The 17065-nt window shown below is 38.1% G+C and overlaps 6 protein-coding genes, 3 long non-coding RNA genes and 2 other non-coding genes across 12 annotated transcripts; 5 read left to right on the forward strand and 6 right to left on the reverse strand.

Annotated features, from left to right (window-relative positions):
* Positions 1 to 179: 179 nt before the first annotated feature.
* On the forward strand, positions 180 to 3865 carry AT5G17980 (C2 calcium/lipid-binding plant phosphoribosyltransferase family protein). Its single transcript, NM_121803.2, has one exon. It carries the CDS (start codon positions 606 to 608, stop codon positions 3753 to 3755), a length of 3150 nt encoding a protein of 1049 aa, NP_197299.1. The 5' UTR covers positions 180 to 605; the 3' UTR covers positions 3756 to 3865.
* A 224-nt stretch (positions 3866 to 4089) lies between these two features.
* TRP1 (tryptophan biosynthesis 1) lies at positions 4090 to 7211 on the forward strand. The gene is made up of 9 exons (NM_121804.5): positions 4090 to 4557; positions 4668 to 4779; positions 5132 to 5275; positions 5388 to 5549; positions 5664 to 5936; positions 6020 to 6110; positions 6189 to 6248; positions 6338 to 6456; positions 6536 to 7211. The coding sequence occupies exons 1-9, from the start codon at positions 4340 to 4342 to the stop codon at positions 6689 to 6691; spliced, it is 1335 nt and encodes a 444-aa protein (NP_197300.1). The 5' UTR covers positions 4090 to 4339; the 3' UTR covers positions 6692 to 7211.
* VDD (VERDANDI) lies at positions 6910 to 8652 on the reverse strand. Of its 2 annotated transcripts, NM_121805.3 has the most exons (4): positions 8382 to 8652; positions 7807 to 8095; positions 7408 to 7703; positions 6910 to 7317 (listed from the first exon to the last, which is right to left on the reverse strand). In NM_121805.3, exons 1-4 carry the CDS (start codon positions 8481 to 8483, stop codon positions 7081 to 7083), a joined length of 924 nt encoding a protein of 307 aa, NP_197301.1. In that variant the 5' UTR covers positions 8484 to 8652; the 3' UTR covers positions 6910 to 7080. The 2 variants fall into 2 exon arrangements, with proteins under 2 accessions (NP_197301.1, NP_001330241.1); NM_001343531.1 differs by lacking the exon at positions 8382 to 8652 and having other exon boundaries at positions 7807 to 8123.
* A 1055-nt stretch (positions 8653 to 9707) lies between these two features.
* AT5G18005 lies at positions 9708 to 9779 on the reverse strand. The gene has a single exon. It is a non-coding gene; the product is annotated as a tRNA-Trp (tRNA).
* Positions 9780 to 9782: 3 nt separating this feature from the next.
* Positions 9783 to 10415, reverse strand: SAUR19 (SAUR-like auxin-responsive protein family). Its single transcript, NM_121806.5, has one exon. The coding sequence runs from the start codon at positions 10313 to 10315 to the stop codon at positions 10043 to 10045; it is 273 nt and encodes a 90-aa protein (NP_197302.1). The 5' UTR covers positions 10316 to 10415; the 3' UTR covers positions 9783 to 10042.
* A 201-nt stretch (positions 10416 to 10616) lies between these two features.
* AT5G02835 lies at positions 10617 to 11037 on the forward strand. Its single transcript, NR_142632.1, has one exon. It is a non-coding gene; the product is annotated as an other RNA (long non-coding RNA).
* A 447-nt stretch (positions 11038 to 11484) lies between these two features.
* Positions 11485 to 11723, forward strand: AT5G02855. Its single transcript, NR_142633.1, has one exon. It is a non-coding gene; the product is annotated as an other RNA (long non-coding RNA).
* A 1257-nt stretch (positions 11724 to 12980) lies between these two features.
* AT5G18015 lies at positions 12981 to 13052 on the reverse strand. Its single transcript has one exon. It is a non-coding gene; the product is annotated as a tRNA-Trp (tRNA).
* Positions 13053 to 13192: 140 nt separating this feature from the next.
* Positions 13193 to 13795, reverse strand: SAUR20 (SAUR-like auxin-responsive protein family). The gene has a single exon (NM_121807.2): positions 13193 to 13687. It carries the CDS (start codon positions 13588 to 13590, stop codon positions 13315 to 13317), a length of 276 nt encoding a protein of 91 aa, NP_197303.1. The 5' UTR covers positions 13591 to 13687; the 3' UTR covers positions 13193 to 13314.
* A 315-nt stretch (positions 13796 to 14110) lies between these two features.
* Positions 14111 to 14997, reverse strand: AT5G02865. Its single transcript, NR_142634.1, has one exon. It is a non-coding gene; the product is annotated as an other RNA (long non-coding RNA).
* Positions 14998 to 15361: 364 nt separating this feature from the next.
* Positions 15362 to 16200, forward strand: AT5G18030 (SAUR-like auxin-responsive protein family). The gene has a single exon (NM_121808.5). It carries the CDS (start codon positions 15537 to 15539, stop codon positions 15801 to 15803), a length of 267 nt encoding a protein of 88 aa, NP_197304.1. The 5' UTR covers positions 15362 to 15536; the 3' UTR covers positions 15804 to 16200.
* The last annotated feature ends 865 nt before the right edge of the window (positions 16201 to 17065 follow it).

The following is a 17065-nucleotide window of genomic DNA, read 5'->3' on the forward strand; positions in this document are numbered from 1 at the left end:
AGAGAAACATATGAATGTATTTCGATTAACAAACCCAAAAAGGGAAAGCAAAATGGGAAAACTACAAAAGAAATAGAAAACAAAGTGTGAATTGACAGGAGTTGCTTCTAAATCAAGTTAAGTATCCAAAAAAGAAACGAAAAAAAGAAAAAGAAATTATGGCTTTAACTCGAAATATGTTCAAAAACTGAAATCTTTACACTCAATACAAAAATTAAAATGCACAAAATTCTTTAACATTGATTCGATAGCACAGTTTTGAATGTGCATGCAACAACTTAGGCATCTATCATATTTTTCTCTCATTCTTAAAGTATCTTCAGTGAATATACAGTTCATATTTACTATTTTTACATGTATAAACATAAAACACAGGCTCTTTCCTATCAGATACACCTAAAATAATTTACCTCCTACTTTTTGATTCTTTCACACTTTTTTTCTTAACATATAATAAGCCACTAATCCTGCAAATCAAACCTCTTCTTTCTTTATACACTCTCTCTCTCTTTCTCTCTTTTCACAAAGCCATCTTGAGGCAAACTCATCACCTCAGTTAAATCCTATGCATGCATTGAAACAACAGTTTTAATAAGAAAAACAAAATGGCAACAACCCGGAAACTGGTAGTAGAAGTAGTAGACGCAAAGGATCTTACACCAAAAGACGGTCATGGAACGTCAAGTCCGTACGTTGTCCTCGACTATTACGGCCAAAGAAGACGGACACGAACCATAGTACGTGACTTAAACCCTGTTTGGAACGAGACACTCGAGTTCAGTCTCGCAAAGCGACCATCTCATCAGCTCTTTACCGATGTTCTTGAGCTCGACATGTACCATGACAAGAACTTTGGACAAACCCGGAGGAACAATTTTCTTGGTAGGATCCGACTTGGGTCCGATCAGTTTGTTGGTCAAGGAGAAGAGGCTTTGATATATTATCCTTTGGAGAAGAAGAGTTTGTTTAATCTTGTACAAGGTGAGATTGGGCTTAGGGTTTACTACGCCGATGAAAAGCCTCCTCCTTTGAAACCGACGGTAGCTCCTCTTGAGACGGTGGTGGAGGAAAAGACGGAGGAGACGAAGGCGGAAGGTCCAGACGAGTCTAAGCCACCACCAGAGACTAATGACATTCCTGCTGAAGTGAAAGAAACCGTGAAACCACCACAACCACCACCGGAGGAGAGTTCACCAGCCGAGGGTCCCAAGCCAGACGAGGAAGCCTCACCACCTTTACAAGAAAACGCTACGGTTGGTGGAGAAGAACCACCGGCGTCGGAATCAGATAAGAATGAAGCAGAGGCGAAACCCGTGGAGGAGCCACCGCAGAATCAACCAGATGGTGAAGATATTGTGCTTGAGTCAGAAGATACAATGAGTTGGGCTTCGGCGCCGCGATCACCGTTACCGGAAGTTATCATTTCAAGATCTGTATCCGGTTCCATACCCGAAACCAAAAACGGACCACAACCACTACGGAGAAGCGTATCGGAAACTGCAAGCTACACATCAGAGATCTCCGACGTATCAACGATCGAACGATCCACGTTTGATTTGGTGGAGAAGATGCATTACGTCTTCATCCGCGTCGTGAAAGCTCGGTCTTTACCAACCTCCGGGAGTCCAGTCACAAAGATCTCACTCTCCGGCACAATGATTCAATCAAAACCGGCTAGAAAAACCTCTTGCTTCGAGTGGGATCAAACGTTCGCCTTCCTCCGTGACTCACCGGATTTATCTTCCTCTCCAATTCTGGAGATATCCGTGTGGGATTCATCGACGGGAATCGAAACCAGCCAATTCCTTGGTGGAATTTGCTTCGACGTGTCAGAGATTCCGCTCCGAGACCCGCCGGATAGTCCATTAGCGCCGCAATGGTACCGTCTCGAAGGTGGTGGAGCTCACAACAGTGATCTAATGCTTGCCACGTGGACAGGAACTCAAGCAGACGAATCATTCCCCGACGCGTGGAAAACTGATACAGCCGGAAACGTGACCGCACGAGCGAAGGTTTACATGTCGTCGAAGCTGTGGTATCTACGCGCTACCGTGATAGAAGCACAAGACTTGTTACCGCCTCAGTTAACGGCGTTTAAGGAAGCGTCATTTCAGTTAAAAGCTCAGTTAGGTTCCCAAGTTCAGAAAACCAAATCCGCCGTTACTCGTAACGGAGCTCCGTCATGGAACGAAGATCTACTCTTCGTAGCCGCCGAACCTTTCTCCGATCAGCTTGTTTTCACGTTGGAGTATCGAACATCGAAAGGACCAGTCACCGTCGGAATGGCTCGCGTGCCACTCAGCGCAATCGAGAGACGCGTCGACGATCGCTTGGTTGCTTCGAGATGGTTAGGATTGGAAGATCCAAACGACGAGAAGAGAGGAAACAGATCTAGAGTTCACATTAGGCTTTGCTTCGACGGAGGTTATCACGTGATGGACGAGGCGGCGCACGTGTGCAGTGATTACCGACCTACGGCGAGGCAGTTATGGAAACCAGCGGTGGGAATCGTCGAGCTCGGTATAATCGGTTGCAAAAATCTATTACCGATGAAGACGGTTAACGGAAAAGGATCAACGGACGCGTACACGGTGGCGAAATACGGTTCTAAATGGGTCCGTACCCGAACCGTGTCGGATTCTTTAGATCCGAAATGGAACGAACAGTACACGTGGAAAGTATACGATCCGTGTACGGTTTTGACTATAGGAGTCTTCGATAGCTGGGGAGTATACGAAGTCGACGGTGGAAAAGAAGCCACGCGTCAAGATCTAAGAATTGGAAAAGTACGTATACGTATATCGACGCTGGAGACTGGTAAAGCGTATAGAAATACGTATCCGTTACTGATGTTAGTTAACGGCGGCGTTAAAAAATTGGGAGAGATAGAATTGGCCGTTAGATTCGTGAGAACAGCTCCACCGTTGGATTTCTTACACGTGTATACTCAACCGTTATTGCCTTTGATGCATCACATTAAACCGTTGAGTTTGTTTCAAGAAGATATGTTGAGGAACACTGCAGTGAAGATCTTGGCCGCACATTTGTCACGATCTGAGCCGCCTTTAAGGCCGGAGATAGTACGGTATATGCTCGACGCCGATACTCATACTTTCAGTATGCGTAAAGTCAGAGCAAATTGGCTTCGGATAGTGAATGTAGTCGCCGGAATGGTCGACGTGGTGCGGTGGGTTGATGACACCCGTTTCTGGAAGAATCCGACATCAACTTTACTAGTTCACGCACTTGTCGTGATGCTGATTTGGTTCCCGGATCTTATCGTACCGACATTAGCGTTTTACTTGTTCGTGATTGGTGCGTGGAATTATAGGTTCAGGTCACGTGCTGCTCTACCACATTTCGATCCAAGACTCTCGTTAGCTGATGCAGCTGATAGAGACGAGCTCGACGAGGAGTTTGACGTCGTACCGAGCAACCGACCACCGGAGATGGTTCGGTTGAGGTACGATAAGCTACGAAACGTCGGAGCTAGAGTTCAAACGATTCTTGGTGAAGTGGCTGCGCAAGGGGAGAAGATGCAAGCTTTGGTGACGTGGCGTGACCCACGAGCGACTGGTATATTCGTGGGGCTGTGTTTCTTTGTGGCGTTGGTGTTGTATCTTGTGCCGACGAAGATGGTGGCTATGGCGTCAGGGTTTTATTACTTCCGGCATCCTATTTTCCGTGATCGGAAACCTTCTCCGGTGTTAAATTTCTTCCGGCGACTACCATCATTATCTGATCGGCTCATGTAATATTGTTTTTTTTTTTGGAGGGGATGTATATATAGTTTGGGTCGTTTAACCTTGTTGGGCCTTATTGGGTTATAATGGGCCACTAAATGGATTTTTATATGATTTCCTATTATAGGTGCTGTGTTTGACCATGTCTAAAACAAAGAAGTGTTTGGTATGACAAAATTGATGAACCTACTTTTTGAGCAGAGTGGTAAATGTGCGGAAATAAGCACACAAGGAAATCGTTGTTGGTGACTAACAAAAGGAGTTATCCACTGCCCAAGCATTACCAACTACCACCAACCAAACTCAATTTGGAAATTTCAAAGGTCCATTAGTCAAAGCAGCATTAAGTCATTCAGTAATCAACAAATATATTCATATGAAACCCAAAATAAAATAAAATAAACACTTTTCAAGAAAAAAATAAAATACTGAGTACTAAACTGGAAACCCTTTATAAGCAAAAAGACCAAAAGTTAAAAGTTAATTAAGATTTGGTTTAAGGCGCTTTGCTTTATTAGAGAGGAAGGAACGAACCATCATAGAAATCTCTCCTTCGTTCAAGTTTTTCTCTACTGTGTTGGTTGAGCAATCGAGTGATGGTTATTGCGGTGGCGACGACGAGCTCCATTGTTTCCGGAATCAAGCTTTCAGGGATCTTAACTTCGTTCAACGCCGTAGATGATGCGTCCAGTAGTTGCGGAAGAAGCAACTTGACCGGAGTTAGAATTTTTCCGACATTGAGTCGGCGACGATTCTCATCGATCGGAGCTGTTTCCCCAATTCGTGGGGATGCTCAATCTTCCTTTAGTCGCAGGTAAAGCCTCGATTTTTGGGTTTAGGTGTCTGCTTATTAGAGTAAAAACACATCCTTTGAAATTGTTTGTGGTCATTTGATTGTGCTCTTGATCCATTGAATTGCTGCAGCTCTTTCGCTTGCTCTCAGAATCTCGGTTTGAGCGGTGGATTTAGTGCAGCTGAAGCTCTGCCACCTGCTTGTGCAAATGCTAGCCCTTCTTCCATTAAATCTTTCAACCAGGTGACTCTTCATTTCTATTTTCAGGATAAGTTTGTGGTTTGATGATCCCTTGTTTCTAAGTCTCTTGATTTGTGAACAATTCAGGGTTTTTATATATCTGTATCTGTATTTCTGAGTTGGGTTGAGTTATTGGCTTCATGCTGACTAAACATGTTTGGCCCTGTGTGTTCTTCGAATTTCATTTTAATTGCTTGATGGGTTTTATTGACTTGAGTAAAAGTGTACTACTTTATAGGTTTTAAAAGAGTTTTACTTTTGGTGATTTTCCAATGGCTTTGAAGAGAGAGATTTAAATCATGGGGTTACTATGTTCTCATACTGCGTTTGCTCTGTTCTGTTGTTTTTCTTTCAGTTGATTGAAACCTTGATTGATCGGGTTGATCTATCTGAAACTGAGGCTGAATCATCTCTTGAGTTTTTGCTGAATGAGGCAAACGAGGCGCTGATCAGTGCCTTTCTAGTTCTTCTGAGAGCTAAAGGAGAGACATACGAAGAGGTAAGTATCCATTAAGTCAATCTAGGCTTATAATAAAAAAGTATACATAATCCTATATTACTGCACTTCAATAAGTTAACTCAACGTTCACTTTAATTCGGATATTGGGTAGATTGTGGGGTTAGCTAGGGCAATGATGAAGCATGCCAGGAAAGTGGAAGGATTAGTTGATGCTGTGGACATAGTTGGAACAGGTGGTGATGGAGCAAACACAGTCAATATATCAACTGGATCTTCAATACTTGCTGCAGCTTGTGGTGCAAAAGTAGCAAAGGTATAACGAATGAGAAAATCCTTAAAAGAAACGATATATTTAAATTTTGACTATCTGCATTAATGCTAAATGATCTTCGTCTGGTCGTCTAACTAATGGATACTTATTTTGCAGCAAGGGAATCGTTCAAGTTCTTCTGCTTGTGGAAGTGCTGATGTACTAGAGGCACTAGGAGTGGTTCTGGACTTGGGACCAGAGGGCATTAAAAGATGTGTTGAAGAAGGGGGGATCGGTTTTATGATGTCACCAATGTATCATCCAGCTATGAAGATCGTTGGTCCTGTTCGGAAAAAGCTTAAAATTAAAACTGTTTTTAACATATTGGGACCTATGCTTAATCCTGCTAGAGTTTCTTATGCTGTCGTTGGTGTATACCACAAAGATCTGGTACATTTACTTATTGCTGAAATTAGTTTGTTCATCAACAAAAACAAGACATTTACTTACCATTTGCTTGTGTGGTTTCATAGGTTGTTAAGATGGCAAAGGCACTGCAACGATTTGGAATGAAAAGAGCACTGGTGGTTCATTCATGTGGTCTAGACGAAATGAGTCCGTTAGGTAAGATTATCTCTTCCCAAAATTGATTACTTTTATTATTGAACAATTATTAACCAATCATGGCTTAACGAAAAACAGGAGGAGGACTAGTTTATGATGTAACTCCGGAAAAGATCGAAGAATTCTCATTCGACCCATGTAATGTTTCCTCTAGCTTTTTATCCCTTCTCTAAAATGAATATTGCAGATGCAGCTTAATGAAATTGAAGCTTATTTCTTTTTGACAGTGGACTTTGGTATTCCTCGTTGTACTCTTGAGGATTTGCGAGGTGGAGGTCCAGACTACAATGCGGATGTGCTAAGACGTGTGCTTTCAGGGGAAAGTGGAGCAATTGCGGATTCATTGGTATGTTTTGATTTGCCGATTCAACATTCTCTGAACTTCTGCAATTTGTTCATCCTTTTTTTTCAAAATCTTGTTTCAGATCCTAAACGCAGCTGCAGCTCTTCTGGTTAGCAACCGAGTTCAAACGCTAGCTGAAGGAGTAACCGTGGCACGTGAAGTACAATCGTCTGGGAAAGCTATCAAGACGCTTGATTCTTGGATAAACATCTCAAACTTAGCTCAGAAATCTCAGTGACCAGAAGAGGCTTATGATATTGTTGTATTCAACGGATCACCTTTGCAAGCAATTGTAGATGAAGATGGAGGCAATGTGCCAAAGGAAGAAGCTGGAGTTATTTGTAACTTAAGTTTTCTTTGTCAAACAATAAAGAGAAGAGACCGGAGCGAGCTCTATACACATTCATCATGTAAACACTACAACAATAATCTTTAATAAAATGAATAAATCTGTTTTACTCAAACGGAGTTCAGATTCATCATTGGGATACAAATCAAACCTAAGTAGTAAGTAGAAAAACAAAATTATAAAATTAGTCCTAACATTGAATCACAGACCATAATCTTGTTCCGAAGTTCTTCACTAATTCTGCAACTACACCTAAAATATCATCATCGTCATGGTGTCTATTCTTTGGAGACTTTCACACGCATCTCTGTCGGTTTGATGAGCTTGAACGTACAAACATCTCCGACCAGTAAACCTAACTCCTTGGCCAAACGACTCCATCCACCAGAGAATCTTGATTGTACATCAGTGACCACATATGTAACATCCCATGACTTCTTTCCTCTCGGATAATGAATCTTGAACATCGTTGTCTCAGTTGGCATATGCATATCCACAAATTTCTTTGGGATCCCCTGAATCACAGATTTTCATTAGATTAATACACACTTTTATACATAGCCATTTCGACAGTGTGTCACTGGTCTTGTCTTGCTTAATCTTACCAAGAACAGAAGGTGTGATTTCTTTATGGTGAGCTTGAATTCTGGAATAAGAGATGAAGTACCGGCTTCAGAGTCGTTACTAACAGTTTCCACCTTCTTCTTCTTACTCGTCTTGGATTTTTCGGTTTTATCGGCTTCCTTCTTTCTCAAGTTAAGCTCCTGTTTCTGCGTCAATCTCCCACTTGTAGATTCAGCTGTTTTGTGACAAGGATGGCTCGATTCAGACCAAGACTCTATCTCTTCTTCCTTCTTCACATCTTTGTAGATGCTCTTCCTCTCTTCTCTCTTGTTCCGACCTGTTTGCATCAAAATCAACCACAGAAGTAACTAATGACTGTATTCTTCTTCTTCTTCTTCTTAAGCATAAAGAAAGCAATAACATAGATGATGAACACTTACCGGAACTAGAAGTAATGGTTTTTCTTGGTCTAAGCATCTCCGTACCATCTGCCTCGAATATGGTTACATTAAAGCACATATTTGCCTCATGAGTGAAAGTAAGATACTCGTTTTCACCCAAACCGTTGTCATTCACAAACTGGTTCCATCCACGATCTTCCATGTAGTGAAAATTTGGGTTCTTGGAGATTTTAACTTGCCATGACCTTCCCCATGGTACTCTTAAGACCATCTTAAACGATGAAGACTTGTCGGAGATGCTTCTTATCAAGTGATGAGGAATCATTCTCTTCAGAGAGGCAACAAAATCAAGAAATATGGAACATCAGGAAATGGTAAAATGAAGTCACATTCCTCAATTTCAGTGATAAGTACAGTAAATAAAAGTTTACTGATCGATGTACAGTCAAAATCCATTTGGTCCGATCCGATCATTTCACACATCAAAACTTAGTTAAGACCAAGAACAGACAGATCTAAGTTCAGGACACTACAAGAGACACACTGAAGAACCAATAGATTCGATCTTTAATTTAAGAAAAAAGGCTAATAAGAAAATAAGTGATAAGGCTTACCATCATTTCAGTCGAATGATCTTCCCTTCGAAGAATCTTGAAGAATGCTGGATTATCTCTTTCTTCCATAATCTGACCAAAAAAAGCTTTGTTTTTCACCATCTCTGCTTCTCTCCTTCGATATGATCTTTCTTCAAAACCTCTCAGTCTTAACTCTTTAATCCTCTTCACTCTATCTCCTCAGTCACTCACTCGCATCTTCTCTTTTCAACTTTTCTATCTCACTCACTCGCTACTTCTCTTTCTCTCTCTCTGGTTGTGGGCAAAGAATGGGTAAAAAGAGAGGTCTCTTAAAACTTTAATTTCTAAAAACAGCCAAAGTGTTTTATTTTTCTGCATTAACTTTGAAATTAATTTTACTTGTGGTTAGTTGGAAAAGATTCCCATGAATCATTAAACTTTTGTGATTCGTAATTTGATATCGTAATGATACACAGAAACAGCAATATGCTCGTGACTTCCCAGACACGTAAAAAGCAGAGCAAATTCCTATTTTTAGTAACTGAATTCTAAAAAGACAGCGTCATATTTCCATATTTTTTTTTTTGGTTGCATAAACTATTAATTAACTTATACTGTACTAAAATACATTCACGGCAAATTTTGGTTAATCACCCATTTGAAAACCTCATTCCTAATATTTACTAGCTAGTCTGTAGAATGTAGACTTGTGTCCAGCACATACCCCTATTAACTTTATACAAGCTACATGTTTGAAAACTTAGCTAAAAAAATAAAAATACTACAGACTATACATGTTTTTTTTTGGGATCAAACTATAGAATATACATTAGTACTCTAAAATACCAAAAGAAACATGCATATATGTATATTCAGCGTAACAGATACGTATCAATAAATCATTGAAGAAAGGGATCGGATCCAGTCCACATCAACCCTAACTAGTGCGTGTCTCTATAGTTTTCCTTTTTGGGCAATGTATACTTGTCTTTATTATTTGGAAGGAGAAAGCAATGTTATTTATAGAATAAAATACAAACAGAAGTTTGGAATTCAAAAGTAAATTTCTTTTCCTTTTTGCTTGACAATATCTTGAAAACTATAATCAAATGTCACTGGAGACATCAACTAAATGTAACCCCCACACTATACGTAAGAGCCAGCCACTGATAAATTGTGTAAGTTAAAAGTGGTCATTTGTTATTTGTTTCCGTCTAATTCAGAGTAGCAAACAAATACTAAAACCGGATCTGAAATTCTCGGTTAGAGTAACAAGAATCCCGAACCGGGGGTAGTGCATCAAAAGGCAAAAATTGGAAATAAGCAGGTAAAACAAAAAGATATCCGGAATAAAGTTCGGGGGATTGAACCCGACGTGAATCGAACACGCAACCTTCTGATCTGGAGTCAGACGCGCTACCATTGCGCCACGGATCCGGATGTTAGATGTTCCACTTAATTGTTTTTAATCAACATGAAACTATAATTAGAGTAGTTTTTTGATTGATGAATTTGGTGTCGTCTTTCTTTTTCAATGAGCGATCAAAAATGTATTGACATGAAGTTTGTATATAACATTAATTTTGTATTTCACTTTCTACACTTTTAGAACAACTCTTTCAAGAAGAAAGAGAAAAAAGCTCATGTATTTACAATGAATAAGTCTATTTCTAACTGAAGGAAAAAATGTTGGATCATCTTCATTGGAGCCGAGAAGTCACATTGATGAAAGTATCTTCGGGACAAGGGATCGTTAAGCCACCCATCGGATGAGCAAACCCAAACTCTTCTTCGGATTTACTGAGCAGAGCTTGAAATGACGGTTGGCTCAAGTATGAGAGCGGCACCAAATATCTCTTCTTCTGGCTCTCTCCTACGTACACCGCAAGAAACCCTTTTGGTGCCGCAGATCCTGCTGCGGTGGAGCGGCTTAGAATCTTCTTTGCTCCCAATAGACTTCTCACGAAAGCCATTTTTATTTTATTTTAAATAAAAGAAGTTTGAATTATTATGAAGCTCTTGAAGATGTATGAAAAGATTCAAGTTATTGGAATGCTTGTTGTTGGTTGATGATAGAAATAATGGGGTTATGGGTGTATATATAGAAATATCAATGAACGATTTGAAACTTCTCTGAAAAAGTCATTGAAACTGTGGTCTTGAAGCGTGGGACAGACTAGAGCAAGAGTTCACATGGTTCTGTCTTTACCATCTGGAAAAGATGCATTAATGAAATTTATCTACTTAAATAATCTCCATGTGAAATTTCACAAGGGCTTGCTTTCTCAATGTTTCTGAGATAAGACGTGCCCTATATTTGCAAGAACAAAGACAGCAGGTTCTGTGATGATTAGGTGGTTGGTTCTTTGTCCTATAGTACTCTAATCTCTGCAGTCGAAATGGATTTATTAAGAAGTTAAAGTGGGGACCTGAATGTTATTCAACAACAGAACAACAATTCAATGTCACTCTCTAGTTGTTCTTTGATTATATCCACACATGAAAACTAAAAGAGACTGAATACCTCACTTCTTCTCTTCATTTATTATACAGACATGGAGAAGACAGACCCTTGTGAAGTGATGATAATGCTCATTAGCTTCCGTTGTCAACTTGTCATCTATCATACCTAAAAAACAGAACCATGTGAAACTATCTTTGTGTATGTCTCACCCCTACTTTGAATGGTTTCAGGGTGATTTGAAGTCTTTTATCAATCTATTTATACATCCAGAGACAGAACCAACTCTTCACCAAGTAGTGAAGCAATCCAGACCTCAAAATTTTGAGCATCTAACTTTTTCTCAGAAGCTTCAAATTTAGATTTTCCAGACTCAAGAAATGGCTTTGTTCAGAGGCCTCTTGAGTTCAAAGAAGATTATCGGCTTTTCTGTAGAGGCTACAAGCAAAAGGACAGTTTCAACACCTATTTTATGTAAAACTATTATTTTATGAAAATCTATATTTGGAATATAACCAAAAATGTATATCAATATGATCCTGCATAGTAAAGACACTCACTTAATAACCAATTTTTTTTCACTTTCTCACATCTTAGAATTGATGTTTTGAGAGTTTCGTATACTACAAGAAACCCTTTTTAGCACTCCCTGAGCGAATTTAAAAGCCTCTCGGAAATCTTCTGAAACTTGTGGATGTAAGAGTGGACACATAAGAAGAGAGTTTAGATGGTTTTGTCGTCCAGATGCTAACGTGATAAATGAATGTGGATACAAAAGACGAGCAACGATAAGCTAAACTAGACTTCATGAGGGTTTGAGTTCGCTACATTTGCTTGTGGTTCTTGGTTGTGATTTCTCTGGTTGCTTTTGTCGTACGTCCTGATCTTAATATTTGAAGAAGGAGACGTGGCTCACTTGACAAATGCTAGGAACAGACCAGTCTCGGGTTTTACGGATCTTATGCAATAGTCTGCATGCAGTATCCAGTATCCACATTAATTGTTCTATAACATGTTATGATAGTAAAACCATAGGAATGATCACAAATCATGACAAGAAAAGCCTAAGGAAATCAAAGAAGCTTAATATCGCATAAGTGATTAATAGCATTGAGCCATTAATGATCTTACAACAACAAGAGTCTCTCAATGTTATTTGGGAAAACATCGAGATCATTGAGAGAATCGAGTCTGAGCCCTTTAAGTCGTCTATATAGGTCATTTGCAATTCCTTTAATTTTGGTTACTCTAATACTCTTTCTCTTTGGATCAAAATACACCACATGGAAGGATTCATACACACTCATTGGCGTATAAACAAACTCACCAGCATCAGTAACACCCTTCAAAATTAAACACGCCCATTCTTTGTCAGACAGAGGAAAATTCAAAGACATAAAGAGACATATTTCAACACCAACGGCCATGGAACAAGGCCACCTACACCATCATCTTCACAACCTTGAGCTTCTCCAAAACATTTCTCATTGGATCTCATGATAAAAAGCCAGAGAAGTAATAAGCAAATGGCTGGCAAGTTCTGTTCTTGATTGTGATTCTCTGCTTGATTTTGTCCGTTTTTGAATATGAATAAGCAAACGTGGCTCGCATGAAAAATGCTAGAAACAGAGCAGTCTCTGTTTATACAGACTACAACAATAGTTTGCACTATCCACATTGTTATATAACATGCTGGGATAAATATCTTGAGATTAAGGAATAATTACAAATCATTACAAGAAAACCTAAAGACATCATCAAACAATCTCAAAATCTAATAAATGAATGATGAAGAACTAGCATCGAGCGGTGAATGTTCTTACAAGGACAAGAGACTCTCAATGTGATTTGGGAAAACATCTAAATCATTGAGTGGACCAAATCCAAATCCCTTGAGTTTCCTACAATTCCTTTAAACTTAGTTTCTCTTATACTGTTTCTCTTCAGATCAAAATACACAACATGGCGTAGAAGCTTCGTGCCAAGGAAGCAGCATTTTGGGTTAAGAAGATTCCTATGATCCCTCCCGTTTTCTCTTTCTTTGAATCCATGGCGGATCGCAAACACACTTTTACTTTCTTCAAACCCTAAACAGTTGTGTTTAGTTTATCGAATGAAAGCGAAGGGCAAAGTCTGGATTTTTTTAAAAAGAATATCCGGAGTAAAGTTCGGGGAATTGAACCCGACGTGAATCGAACACGCAACCTTCTGATCTGGAGTCAGACGCGCTACCATTGCGCCACGGATCCGGATGTTATATGTTCCACTTAATTGTACTTAATCAACATGAAACTATCATTAGAGTAGTTCCAATTGGTTTGGTCATTGGTGTTATCTTTTCATTTTTCAATGAAAGATCAAAAATGTATTGACATGAATCGTTTCTGTTGCATAAAGATGGCATTTACTCTCTAAACTTTTAGAACAACTCTTTCAAGAAGAAAGAGAAAAAAGCTCATGTATTTACAATGAATAAGTCTATTTCTAACTAGGAAGAAAAATGTTGGCTCATCATCGTTGGAACCGAGAAGTCACATTGATGAATGTATCTTCAGGACAGGGGATCGTTAAGCCACCCATTGGATGATCGAATCCAAACTCTTCCTCGGATTTACTGAGAAGAGCTTGAAATGAAGGCTGGTTTAAATATGAGATTGGCACCAGATATCTCTTCTTTTGGCTCTCACCTACGTACACTGCAAGAAACCCTTTTGGTGCCGCCGAGGCTGCTGTGGTGGAGCGGCTTAGAATCTTCTTTGCTCCCAATAGACTTCTCACAAAAGCCATATCTATTGTTTTTGTTTCGAATATTAAATTCTTTAAAATCTTCTGAAGATGTATGAAAAGATTCAAGTTATTGGATTGCTTGTTGTTTGTTGATGATTGAAAGAATGGGTTTATGAGTGTATATATAGAAAGATCAACTACTAATGAGTTGAAACCTCTCTGAAAAAATCATTGAAACTTGTGGTCTTGAAGTGTTGGACAGACTAGAACAGAGAACATGGTTCTGTCTCTACCATTTGGAAAAGATGCATTAATGCAGTTTGTCTTGATGAGATAATTAATTGATTGTGGGACATTAAACTAAAAACAAAATCCATATGCAATTCACAAGGGACTGTTTTCTCAATGTTTTTAGATAAAAGACCAGCAAGTTTCTCTTCTCCATGTTCTGTGATGATCCTATTTTTGATTCTCTGTGGTCTAAATGGATTTAATAACAACTTAAAAGTGGGGACCTGAAGTTTCTCAACAACAGAACAACATGTCTCCATCACTCTTTAAGCTGTTCCTTTTTTATGATATACACAAATAGAACCACACACGAAAATCAAGTAAAAGAATAAAGAAAACATCATCAAAATATATACCCCTTTAGTTTTCTTGCAACAGTATTACAGTAATGAGATCCTCCATGCCTTGCTTGTCTTTGAAGCAACTTAAGTACCTAAGTGTAAACATCGGTGAGAAAATCACTATGATGTTAGCCTTAAGGTCAAGATCAAGAATCTTCATTATTTTAAGCAAATCCTCTTGGTGATAAGGAATGTATTTACACATTATATCTATGACAGCAAGATGAAGTATTTACATTGAATAATCTATCTCTCACTAACTACTGTTAGTTATTCCTTCTTGCGGAACATCTTCATTGAAGCTGAGAAGTCAGATCGATGAAGGTATCTTCAGGACAATGGATTTTTAAGCTAGCCACCCATTGGATGATCGAATCCAAGCTCTTCCTTGGAATTACGGTGAAGAGCTTGAAATGAAGGCTGGTTTAAATATAAGACTGGCACCAAATATCTTTTCTTTTAGACCTGGTCTTCGCCAACGTACACCGCAAGAAACCCCCTTGATGCTGAAACTGGCCTTTTGCTTGTAGCCTCTATAGAAAATCTGATAATTTTCTTTGCACCCAAAAGACCTCTGAACAAAAACATTTCTTGTGTTTGGAAAATCTAAATTTGAAGCTTTAGAGAAAAACCTAGATGCTCAGATTCAAGCTTCGGATTGAATAGTTAGTTCTATCTTTAGATGTATAAATAGATTGATGGACTTCAAACCAACATGGAACATACACAAACAGAGTTACGTTTCACATGATTCTGTTTTCTCCATATTTTTATAATAAATGCAGAGAAGAAAGGAGATATTCAATCCTTTACTTGTAACTGTCATGTGTGGTCCTCCTATTTGAGGATATCAAAAAAGAACAACTTAACCCTAGACAAAGACTTGTTGTTCTATTGTTGAGCTACTTCAGGTCCCAATTTTAAGTTCTTATTAAATTGCACCACAGACATGAGGTAATATGATCATCACAGAACATGAAGGAAAGAAACTTGCTGGGCCTTCTTATTGACAATAGCATGTCTTATCTTAAAAACATTGAGGAAACAGTCCCTTGTGCATATGGAGTTAGTTTTTCGTTTATTGGCCCAAACTCAATTAATTATGTCATCAAGACAAATTTCATTAATGCTTCTTTTCTAGATTGTAAAGACAGAACCATGTGAGCTCTGTTCTAGTCTGTCCCACGCTTCAAGACCACAAGTTTCAATGATTTTTTCAAAGAGGTTTTAACTCCTTCATTGATCTTTCTATATATACACACATAAACACATTCGTTCTATCATCAACCAACAACAAGCAATATATCCAATAACTTGAATCTTTTCATCCATCTTAATAAGCTTCAAAAACCTTTTCGTACAAAAATAACAGATATGGCTTTGGTGAGAAGTCTATTGGGTGCAAAGAAGATTCTAAGCCGCTCCACCGCATCGGCGGCACCAAAAGGGTTTCTTGCGGTGTACGTAGGAGAGAGCCAGAAGAAGAGATATTTGGTGCCGCTCTCATACTTGAGCCAACCTTCATTTCAAGCTCTTCTCAGTAAATCCGAGGAAGAGTTTGGATTTGATCATCCAATGGGTGGCTTAACGATCCCTTGTCCTGAAGATACCTTCATCAATGTGACTTCTCGGCTCCAATGATCATGATGATCCGACATTTGGTTCTTCTGAGTTAGAGATAGACTTGATCCTTGTAAATAGATGATTTTTTTCTTTCCTTTTTCTCTTTCTTCTTGAAAGAGTTGTTCTCAAAGTTTTGAAAGTGGATGCCATTTTTTATTCAATAGACACGAGATCATGGTCCATGTTAATACATTTTGGATCGATTACCGGAAAAATAAAGGACAACGCCGACTGAATAACTATTTTAATTATACTTTCTAAAATCAAGTGAGAGCATTATTAATCTTCTTACCCACTGTCTTAATTTAGAAAAATTCTTTCTAATTCACTTTTCACACTATCTCTTTTCAATTTTACCCTTTTCTATTTACTATTTTCATTTATACCCTCTTTAAATTTTAATGACCATTTTACCCCTATTTGTAAATTGATTTAGGTTAATAAAATGAAGTATTAATATTTTTCGCCTAAAACATTCTAAAATAAAATTTCCCGCCAAAAAATTTCGGGAAAAAACTTCCCGCCAAAAATTTCGTGAAAAAAATTTCCCGCCAAATTTTTTTTTCAAAAACATTTTTCCCGCCAAAAATTTCGGAAAAAAAATCCCGCTAAAAATTTTCTCTGAAAAAAATTTCCCGCCAAATTTTTTTTCGAAAATATTTTCCCGTAAAATTTTTGTTTTTGGCAGGAAATAGATTTACAAGGGATTTTAAAAGGGTTTTAAAAGATTTACAAGAAATTTTAAAAGGGTTTAAAAGATTTACAAGAGATTTTAAAAGGGTTTAAAAGATTTACAAGAGATTTTAAAAAGGTTTTAAAAGATTTACAAGAGATTTTAAAGGGCTTTAAAAGACTTACAAGAGTTTTTAAAAGATTTTTAAAGGGTTCGAAAGTGTTTTAAAAGATTTACAAGGGATTTTTAAAGAGTTTTAAAAGATGTACAAGAGTTTTTATAATATTTTAAAAGAATTTATAAGAAAAACTTTTAAAAATTCTTGTAACTCTTTTTAAAACCTTTTGTAAAGGTTCACAAGAGATTTAAAATGGTTCAAAAAGAGTTATAAATGTTTTAAATACTTACAATTCTTTTTTTTAAAAGTTAAAAAATGCTTGTAAAGACTTTATAAGAGTTTTAAAAGGATTTACAAAGGTTTAAAATCCCTTGTAAATCATTCTTTGACACTTACTTATGCTTTAAAAACGATTGTAAATCATTTTAACCCCTTTTAAAATCCCTTGTAAATCATTCAATAACACTTACTTATGCTTTAAAACGATTG

This window comes from Arabidopsis thaliana, chromosome 5, assembly GCF_000001735.4.
Source record: "Arabidopsis thaliana chromosome 5, partial sequence".
Taxonomy (NCBI): Eukaryota; Viridiplantae; Streptophyta; class Magnoliopsida; order Brassicales; family Brassicaceae; genus Arabidopsis; species Arabidopsis thaliana.

Excerpts from the sequence above, each read along its gene's own strand:
- AT5G17980 (NM_121803.2), top strand. The coding sequence starts at position 606 with ATGGCAACAACCCGGAAACTGGTAGTAGAAGTAGTAGACGCAAAGGAT.
- TRP1 (NM_121804.5), top strand. The coding sequence starts at position 4,340 with ATGGTTATTGCGGTGGCGACGACGAGCTCCATTGTTTCCGGAATCAAG. Across the intron at positions 5,276-5,387 it reads AAGGAGAGACATACGAAGAG|ATTGTGGGGTTAGCTAGGGC; the intron begins GTAAGTATCCAT and ends GATATTGGGTAG. Across the intron at positions 6,457-6,535 it reads GAGCAATTGCGGATTCATTG|ATCCTAAACGCAGCTGCAGC; the intron begins GTATGTTTTGAT and ends ATCTTGTTTCAG.
- VDD (NM_121805.3), bottom strand. The coding sequence starts at position 8,483 with ATGGTGAAAAACAAAGCTTTTTTTGGTCAGATTATGGAAGAAAGAGAT. Across the intron at positions 8,096-8,381 it reads ATCATTCGACTGAAATGATG|AGAATGATTCCTCATCACTT; the intron begins GTAAGCCTTATC and ends GCCTCTCTGAAG. Across the intron at positions 7,318-7,407 it reads AATCACACCTTCTGTTCTTG|GGGATCCCAAAGAAATTTGT; the intron begins GTAAGATTAAGC and ends TCTGTGATTCAG.
- SAUR19 (NM_121806.5), bottom strand. The coding sequence starts at position 10,315 with ATGGCTTTCGTGAGAAGTCTATTGGGAGCAAAGAAGATTCTAAGCCGC.
- SAUR20 (NM_121807.2), bottom strand. The coding sequence starts at position 13,590 with ATGGCTTTTGTGAGAAGTCTATTGGGAGCAAAGAAGATTCTAAGCCGC.
- AT5G18030 (NM_121808.5), top strand. The coding sequence starts at position 15,537 with ATGGCTTTGGTGAGAAGTCTATTGGGTGCAAAGAAGATTCTAAGCCGC.